The sequence below is a fragment of the Arachis ipaensis genome, chromosome B04, assembly GCF_000816755.2.
Source record: "Arachis ipaensis cultivar K30076 chromosome B04, Araip1.1, whole genome shotgun sequence".
Lineage (NCBI taxonomy): Eukaryota > Viridiplantae > Streptophyta > Magnoliopsida > Fabales > Fabaceae > Arachis > Arachis ipaensis.
The window spans coordinates 107654795-107664379 of record NC_029788.2 but is presented as its reverse complement, the minus strand read 5'-3'; the positions used below and the strand labels follow the sequence as shown (position 1 = coordinate 107664379).

At 35.7% G+C, this 9585-nt stretch overlaps 1 protein-coding gene across 20 annotated transcripts; it reads left to right on the top strand.

The window, feature by feature from the left end:
• LOC107636872 (protein STRUBBELIG-RECEPTOR FAMILY 7-like) lies at window positions 2360-8437 on the top strand. 20 transcript variants are annotated; one of them, XR_002361551.1, is made up of 12 exons: window positions 2360-2709; window positions 2976-3049; window positions 3211-3318; window positions 4165-4902; window positions 5760-5799; window positions 5979-6054; window positions 6141-6394; window positions 6548-6628; window positions 7589-7718; window positions 7808-7879; window positions 7961-8026; window positions 8135-8428. XR_002361551.1 is itself a non-coding variant. In XM_021121470.1 (6 exons), the coding sequence occupies exons 3-6, from the start codon at window positions 7618-7620 to the stop codon at window positions 8295-8297; spliced, it is 402 nt and encodes a 133-aa protein (XP_020977129.1). In that variant the 5' UTR covers window positions 6063-6394; window positions 6548-6628; window positions 7589-7617; the 3' UTR covers window positions 8298-8414. The 20 variants fall into 20 exon arrangements, 3 of the variants coding, with proteins under 3 accessions (XP_020977129.1, XP_020977130.1, XP_020977128.1); XR_002361550.1 differs by adding an exon at window positions 6818-6991 and having other exon boundaries at window positions 2361-3077; window positions 6554-6628; window positions 8135-8430; XR_002361548.1 differs by having other exon boundaries at window positions 2362-3077; window positions 6141-6194; window positions 6277-6394; window positions 6554-6628.

Sequence of the window (9585 nt, the reverse complement as noted above, 5' to 3'; positions counted from 1 at the left end):
TTAAATACAGCCTTCTGGCCCACGGCATACATCGCACTTCCATCATCACCCTCAGCAACTCATACAATCATCATTAATCATAATTCATCATTAGTTCTCCCCTTACTTCGTCCACAAGTTACCACATCTCCTAGCCTCTTTCCATCGCTAGGCATACTATAAGTATTTAGGACATAAAGGGTGAGAATGGAGACTTAGAAGTCTGAAATTTGGCTTTAAAAACTCAAAATCAGCTTTGGGGTGAAAATAGGGTCACGCGTGCGTGTCGCCCACACGCACGCATGGAAAGCCCAAAAAGTGTAGTGACGCGTATGCGTCGCCCACGCATACGCGTGGATGGAAGAAAAGCCAGGTGACGCCCGCGCGTCATGCATACGCGTGGGTGCGTTTTCTGCCCCACACACAAACGCAGCACAATTCTCGCACAACTCTCGGGGATTTGGCTGGGCAATTGGAACAGCACATCGATGCGTACGCATCGGCCAGGCGCACGCGTGGGTAGTGAACATTTGAAAACGACGCGTGCGCGTCGGCCACGCCTACGCGTGGGAGTGCGTTCTGCCAAAAATTTTACTAAGTTAAAAAGCTGCAAAATTACATTTTCAAACCCCAAACTTCCAACACACATAACTTCTTCTACAAAATTCCTTTTTCAACCATTTCTGAACCGTTGGAAAGATCTTTGAATAAACTTCGTAAAAATCCATTTTTGAAGAATTCCGAACTCCGTTGACCGAGTTACGGACCGCCAAAGTTGGTCAAAAATCAGTTTTTACCCAAACATTGAAATCACCAATTTTTCCATTGTTCACAAGCCAAATTTATTTCCACTTATCCAAATGACCACAACCCAACCACATTCACATAATTACACTCAACCAAAACCAAACCTACCTCATCTACATAATTTCACCCAAAACTATCAAAATTCATCACGTCAATTCCACAAACCTTATCATTCAATAACCAAACCAATTATTTACACATTCAATATCTAAAATCCATCCAATCTCTTATATCATCACACAATACACACATCAACTTACCTTCCTTACCTCTTTCCGGCCTCTGGCCCAAGATTCACGGCCTCCAGCCCAAATTCACAATTTAAATGCATATTCCACAAACCAATATTCATTATCCAATTCATCAAATCCTCAACACACCAAACATACAAATTCACACAATCTTCAACCCAATCATCAATTTACATTACATATGAACTATGCATATTAGTACCAACCATTCAGACAATCCAAACTTAATCATAGGGGCATCTAGCCTAGGAATTCTCATCACACCACATGGTACTTAAATAAAACTTAAACTGTACCTCTTGTAGCCAAAATAATTGGGCTTCCACCAACTCTTAGCTCCAAGCCTCACCAAGGCTCCACAAGCAACACCAACCTTCCAATTGTGCACCAAAATCACCAAATACACAAACATAACCAATTTCACATATATATATCAACCTAGGGTTCATAAAAATGATAAATCACAAGGATTAGAGGGTTTCTTATCTTAACCCACGAATTTTTGTGATGAATATTACCAATGGCTCATACTAGAGCACTCCTAAACAACCAAAATCACAAGATTTTCTCAAAACCCAAACCAAATTCAAATTTAAAGAGAAAAATGAAAACTGAGCAAAGGACAGTGGATTACTCACCACAAAACTTAGAATTTTAGAGGATGAAAAGAGCGACGCGTGGTCGCAAACGGCTCGTCAATCGAAGCTCCGTAGCTCAAGTTATGGTGGTTTGAAGATTGAAATTAAAGTTCAAACCCTCCCCTCTCACCTCTCTTCTTATTTCAGTGCCCCACACCCCTTCTTTAGGGTAAATGAGCTGAAATATTCATAACTAATGTTTATATATGTCGGGTGGGCCCAGTTCACTTATGTTTGTCCGTTGGCCCAATTTTGGGCCAAAACCTTTAAGATTAGGTTTTAAATCGCATTTTAAATATTTCCACCTTCCCTAATTATAAATCCTCATTTCTTAGCCTTATTTATTTATAATTAATTTTCTCAACTATAGTACCAGACAGATCTCAGCCGGTACTGCCGGTCAAAATTCCAGTGCGCATTTTTACGCAGAAAACTATGTTTTCTGACTCAAAAAAATCTACTGAGTCCAAATATCATATTTAAATTATCAAATTCCGATAGCTAACACTACAAAATAAGAGTTTAAAATGGCATTTGTATTACGGAGATTCTGCCATAATATTTAGATATTGCGTCATTTTTTGTTGTTGCCATAATTGATTTGTATTTTGTGGCGGTTTTTGGTAATTCTGGCGGGCTTGAACCGCCATTGTCATTAACTATATTTAAAATGCAAAAATTGACCAAACACTCATTTCAAAAACGCTACCCTGTATCACCGTGTTCGAGCAAAAAGTTGAAACACTGAGCGATCTCCTCCTGCGTTCTCCTTCAACGGCGATCTTCTCCGGAGATATCTCTTCCAGCGAAGATCTCCTCCAACAGCGATCTCCTCCGGCAATGTCTGCTCCAGCGACGATCTCCTCCTACGACGCCTGCTCCAACGACGATCTCCCTTCTTCCGACGTCTCCTCCAGCGACGATCTCCCTCCTCCGACTTCTCCTCCAATGACGATCTCCTCCGGCTTCCTCCTTGTCGTCCTGTGTCCTCTCTGCCAAATCTTCAGTGTCTCCTTTTTGTTCTGGATCAGCAGGTCAGCTCGCTACTTTTTCACATTCTAGGGTTCAAAAGTACGAATTATTTCTCTCCTTTGCTAGATTTTTTACCAATTCGATTGAAACATGAGAGTGCGTGAATATGTGGATATAAATTCCTTGTGATTTTCGTTGTTATTCATTTGGTACTGATTTTTAAGCTTTTTTGAATTTGTTATTATTGGAGAAAAGTAAAACAGTGTATTTTGATTTTCTTATTTTTTTCAATGTGTTGTGAGGTTTTGGTAGTGTGTTTGTGTTTTAGGTTGTAAATACTAAGTGGAGTATGTGAGAATGGTGCAGGAAAGTGGAAAAGCTTTAGTGTCACTTATAAACCAGGTATTGGATCTGGCAAAGATTGAAGCTGGTAAGCTGGAGCTTGAACCTTCGCTGTTTGTCATGCATGCTGTTTTGGATGATAAAATATACATTAAAATATACAACAATATTGTTATTACCTGCTTTGACATCCTTTTTTGGTTGTCTTCTCATCCTTGTAGAAGAAATGGACTGGGACAATAATGGACAAGTCACTATCAGGGAGTTCCTCTTTGGTTTCATCAAATGGGTTGGAATTGATGCAGATGAATAGATGCATGATGCATTGTGTAAGAACAGATATACTTCTAAGAGGATTGCTTTAATTTCTATCATGCTGAATGTTTGAGTGTAAGGTTTTTCATTTTCTTAAAAGTGTGTTGGATAGATACAGAACTTGATTGTGGCAATGAATCAAGAAAAAAAAAAGAAAAAGAAAAAGGATGTGTATAGATAGATATATGTAGTTTGAGTCCTACTTCATCACAAAGTAACACTGATACATCAAACATTCTGTTATATACAACCTTCATAGACAATAAACTTACAGGATAGATAAAACATGGAGAGACAAAAAAGAAAATGTATGTTTTACAAAAATTAGTTTCTATTTTGGTTACTCCATTGTGTTCTGTAATTTCTTACTGTATTCCTTGAGCTTGGATTCTCCTAATGAGTGACAAAGAAATTGCATTTCTTTCTCTCTATTCTTCCATGCTCTCTTTGTTTGGTTCGACGAGTAAGTTGTCCTTGCCATCAAGGATGCTTACAATTTGCCTCATGCTTGGCCTTAATTGTGGGTCACAGCGGGTGCATGCGATTCCCAGTCTTATCAATCTCAGTAGTTCTTTCTCATTGTACTCTCCATTGAGTCTTTTGTCTGCTAATTCCTTCCAATTGGCATAATAATACCATTTTGAAGCAGTTTGATGTCAATTAGATCGCCAAACCACATGGCGCAGCCACTGCCTCCTCCTCTTATGTCTGAATTGGCATAAGCCATACAAGAGCAGTTCTTCAAACACAGATTTCTGCATTCATCTAAATTAATATTCTCATGCAGCTTAGTATGCTGAGTATTTGGCACTTTCAAGCCTGTATATTTGACAAACACATCAGTTCTTGTGACATTGTAGCTTAATGGATCGTCGCGAATGCATCCTTGTGAGGAGTTGTTTGAGTTCCATTCTTCTGGTGACTTTGGACTGAACCCCTTAAAGCATTGGCAGACATGCTTTGAATCTGCTACACTGCAATAAGCATAGGCTCCACAAAGGTCATATTTATCACACACATCACCTTGCGTTGATCCAGAAACTTTCCAATTCTGAAGATTGTCATCCCATAAATAACTTGTAAGAGATTGACTTATTTGGCTTATTACACCTCCTCCAATGATAGAATCAACCTTGGTGTTATAACTATAGGATATCTCATCCTTGTTTGGGACAAAACTGTCTTAAAAAACATATGTAAAGGACGGATCTGGGAGTCCACTGAAGTAAAGGCCATTCCAAGGTCCAGAGCGATATACTTTTTGTGTTCCATTCATCATGTAATAGACCGGATAATCCCTTACAACTAAACCAAGAGAAAAGTCTCCAGGGGATAGATCATTTGGACTCTTCCAACAAGTTATGCTCCAGTCCAAACCTTTTCGGAGGTCCCTTCCCAACTTCATAGTTGGCAAGAATGTATCTATAGGATAATCAAAGCTTTGCCACAAATAGGCCTTTGGATTTGATTCCCCTTCATTTCTTAACACAAGATTGCCACTGTCCAAGAGCTTCAATACCGGATTTTTTAATTAGGAAGGATTCTTGGCCTCAAAGCTCGATTTGGGGTCTATGAAATCATCACTGCCTTTTATAAGGGTAATTCCTATATTTTTCTGCAAATCAATTATGTGGTAAATAGCATTTTATGATTCAGCTTTTTAGGAAATACTCACATAAGAAACTAGTATTGCTTTGTTCCAAATGACTGTATGTCCCTCTTCATAAAACTGTACAATTTTAGTCCATGGATTTTCAAGGGTTGTCTTTGAAGTTCTAAAACTAGCAGCACAAAATAAAAAGCTATTTAGAGTCTTCTGCACAAGTATTTTACCCTCTTACTCTCTTTCTTTTTATTTATATATTGATATATAGATTTAATTCTAACTCACAAGCCAAGGTATTCATAATTGAGCTATTAAATTTGAAATCTTTACCCGGAGCCAGTAGAAAAAGGTCTTTGTGTTCAAATATCTTGTTGATGCCTGATTGTTTGGTTTTTGATAGTCACTCCAGTATCATTCATTGAACATATAAACATTGCCACTTAGTAGGATAAAGCTTGCAACGATCTTGGTGAGTTTTATTTGTTGATTATGTTGCTTCTTACTGAGAATTGAGCATTGATGAGAGTTGACCATAACCAATGGATTCTATGACAGATGATGAAATTTGAGTTATTTGTTGTCATCTAGATTGTTGCTCTCTTGTGAAGAAATTTTAGAGACTGTTTATATTCTTATATCTTCATATCTATCATCCTAAGGACACACTTGAATGAAATCCTAGTTAATAAAGGTTGATTTTAAATATAAGGCTGTGTACATTCTCCCTAGAGCCCACCAACCAGGATCCTTGTGCGCTGTTGTGCCCTTTCTTTATGGATTTTATTTGCTCGTAATATTTTATTTATTACTTATTTGATTTTTATTTATATTTGCATAAAATTGTTGCAGGATCTTGCCCAAGAATACATGATCCAAAGTTGAAAGAAAGGTGAACAAGTAGATCTATTCTATTCGTATAAGGTTTTGTGTTTTGTTAAGGAACGGTGTCAAATTTCTAATAGTGCACTGCATATTATGAATCCTCTTGCTGTAATTATTTCCTAAATGAATATGTAAGAAAACCATTGTGTCTCTGATGTTAAACATTGTTGACTTGATTCTCATCAGCTTTGAGAATTTCCCAAGACATGATGCATTCGTACCCAAATTTGAAGCTAACCTTGCTCAGTTCTGTGAGAAATTGGTAAGCTACCTACATGTTTCCTGACAGTCAATTAAGTTTATTCTCTTCTATATGTTAATGAATAATTTCAATTTTTATAATTACAGGTAATGGACTTGGATAGAAGAGTAAGACGTGGGCAAGAACGTCTTGCTCAAGAGGTGGAGCCAGCACCAGCGCTTCCATTATAATTAAAATACATTAAAATATTTTGTATGTTTATATATTAATATCATAATTCAGGCTGCCTAAGAGAAGGCTGTTGAAGAAGAGTGAAGGAAACAAAGGGAGAAGGATCATGAGAGAAGACTATACAATCTCCCTTCCATCAATATTATTTATGGAGAAAAAAAGGGTTGAGGTAGGTATTTTACTGTTGTAATTTTTTCCTCTTGCATGATTGAACTCTGAAAGTGTAGTCCAGTCTTTCCTAAATATATCTGTCATGGTTGAGAGAGGTATATTGGGTTTGAAATTGCAGCAAAATCATTTGAGAGCCCTCTATTTCCCTTAGCTGCAGAGAGAACAAGAAGAAAAAACCCTCTTGATGGCTTCTATCATTCTCTACAGAACAAGAATCTCTTACTTCATTAAGGTTTCTTTAACTGCAAACTCAACTTTTTATTATCGTGCTGTTAATATTAATGTGAAGCATGAAAAAAAACATTTACTTGAGAAAGCAAATAGGCTCCTATAAGTTCCATATAAGTCTCCTATTATGTTTGTGTGTGTGTGTCTGTGTGTGTGTTTTCAAATTTAGTCTTTTTTTCCCCTTTGGATGCAGGATGCAATTCCATTGAGCTAGCAATTGGAACACTACAAAGAATATCAGAATATATTGGTGGAAGTAGCAGGACAATCAAATGCTTTATCAATCATATTTGGTGCTACACATCTTGTTAGTGCTGGCAACAGTGACTTCATTCAGAATTATTACATAAACCTTCTGCTAAACAAGGTTTACACTGCTGATCAGTTCTCTGAAATTCTCATGCAACACTATTTTCATTAGATTATTGATATTCATCTTTATGCCCTAAATATTATATAAAAACAAAAAAAATGAATATATAATAGAGTCCCGTTATTATTATGTCCTTAATTATTACATGATATTTTTGAAATGAAGAATGTCATATAAATTGTTTAATCAAATAACCACCCTTATTCTCTTGTTTAATTTGTGCGTTATACTCTTTTAAAATTAGAGGGAAATCATTATCACTATCAACTTTATAGTATTTTAAGCACTCAAAAAGGATGCTTCCTATTTAACATTATAAGATTCTTGTGATCATTAATTTCCTTCCCTTCTCGTCTCTTAATACCCATACAAGACTAAAGGAAAAATTGGTCCATTATGGGAAGCATAAATATGCCATATTTGTTCGTTGTTACTTTCATTAGTACGGGAAATGGTTTGAAAATTTGATAAGAGATAGGCCACCAATTAGAATCTATATATATGTACATAAGTACATTCATAGCTTTTATCATATCATATATAGGCCACCAATTAGATGAATATCAATCTCTTTTCTGATGTTTGATGCAGCGGCCGCTATAAGGATTTTATTTCAATCTATGAACTCACCTTCACAGCTAGGTTGGCAAGCGAGTGGTGATGATCCGCGTGGACAATATTGGAAAGGCATAACATGCTCAAACAACCGAGTTACAGAGATGTAGTCTCACACTCTTCTTCACTTTATACCACTTTTTATCATGATTGCATTTTGATGCTGATTTCTAAAATTATTGTTTTATTTACCAGTAAGTTATCCAATCTTAAACTAACGGGAACATTGCCTTATGGATTACAACCCTTGACATCTTTGACCAACCCGTAAGATTCACTATTCTTTCATACAATATCCAGTTTTGTGTGGAAATGTAACTCGCAATGTGACTCTTCTTTTTATTGTAGAGACTTGAGTAGCAACAATCTTGGAGGTGGCATACCATACCAGCTTCCTCCAAATATGCAGTGCTTGTATGTTTCTATATATATATATATATATATATGTTTGTTACCCTTAAGTTTATTTCACCCATAATATTATGATTATAAGTTCTAACATAATTAATTCTTTGTATGCAGAAATCTGGCTTATAATAACTTCACTGGGGCAATCCCTTACTCTATTTCTGATATGACCTCTCTTACAGACCTGTGTGTAATTATCTTCTTGAGCATTTATCATAATAATACCTTATCAACCAGCTCCATGAGCTATTGGAGTAACTTTTTTTATTGTTTTTGAGAACATAGGAATCTTGCTGATTAGTGTTTATTGCAATGCTTGTATTTTGGTAAGTTTAGTAAGACAAGGTTTTGTATAGGAGTTATTATTTTTGATTTTCAATAATAAGAAATTATATATTATATTAATATTTTGTTTATGACTTATATAATATTTCATTTATGGATTATGATTTTTTGCTATTGTAAAATTTTAATCACAATTATTTATTTAACCCGGTAAAAATGGCAATAAAAATTATTTTTTAAACGATAAAAAATGTCACTGTCAGGGTAAAACGGCGGTTCAAAAATACCATTTTAACCAATCAAAACGCTACTGTCAGGGTAAAATGGCGGTTCAAAAATGCTATTTTAACCAACCAAAACGGCACTCTGTCAGGATAATAATGGCGGTTCAAACCGCCGTTTTAACCTATCCAAAAACCGCCATTTTAACCCTGGAAATAATGACGGTTTGAACCGCCGTTTTAACCTATTCAAATACCGCTGTTTTAACTCAGGAAATTGTGGCGGTTTTCAGAAAACCGCCGTAATAATCAGAATAGCGACCAGAATTAAGTTGCTTTACGAAACCGCCCAATAATGGCGGTTCAAACCGCCGTAAATACCAAAAAAATTGCCGTTTTTACCAAAATTTTTTGTAGTGTAAATTTTCTAACCATATTCGCTCTTATTTAATTTATTATTTAATTAATTACGGTTTGACCGGATTTTACAAAGGATAATTGTCAAGTCAAAATATATTCTATTAGTATGGATAATTGTAGCTCAAATTCTATTGTTTGGTTATTGGTATTTATATTAGTTAACAAATAACAAGTGTTAGGCTAGTTTTTGGTTTTGACTCTGTACTATAAATGTGTACTTGGCAGAGTGTATAGATATAATTTTTATTTTCTTAATCAACTAATAGTCAAAATATACTTCATTGTTCATATTCATAATTTGGTACAATTTTTACATGACATCAAGAGCTCTGATTTAAAGATCCATGACAGCAACTTTAATCCTTGATTCTTTTATAATCCAATTGGTGATCATTTGAGTGAGAAGTGAGAACGACAATCACACTTAGAAACAACGAGCTCTACTTGCATCCATTCTTAGGAAGGATTTTAAGGACCATTTTTATTTAGGGGTGGCAAAATTTTTCGAGACGCAAAAATTCTGTTGGGTATATTTTAAATAGAGATTTAATGATAGAGCATTTTTTCTGTGAGAGCAGAAATAAAAAAAGAAATTATCTCGAAACAACTATGGAGATCCAAATAGAAATTTCGATTCTG

Excerpts from the sequence above, each read along its gene's own strand:
- LOC107636872 (XM_021121469.1), top strand. The coding sequence starts at position 7,576 with ATGTTTGATGCAGCGGCCGCTATAAGGATTTTATTTCAATCTATGAAC. Across the intron at positions 7,719-7,807 it reads AACAACCGAGTTACAGAGAT|TAAGTTATCCAATCTTAAAC; the intron begins GTAGTCTCACAC and ends TTTATTTACCAG. Across the intron at positions 7,880-7,960 it reads TTGACATCTTTGACCAACCC|AGACTTGAGTAGCAACAATC; the intron begins GTAAGATTCACT and ends TTTTTATTGTAG.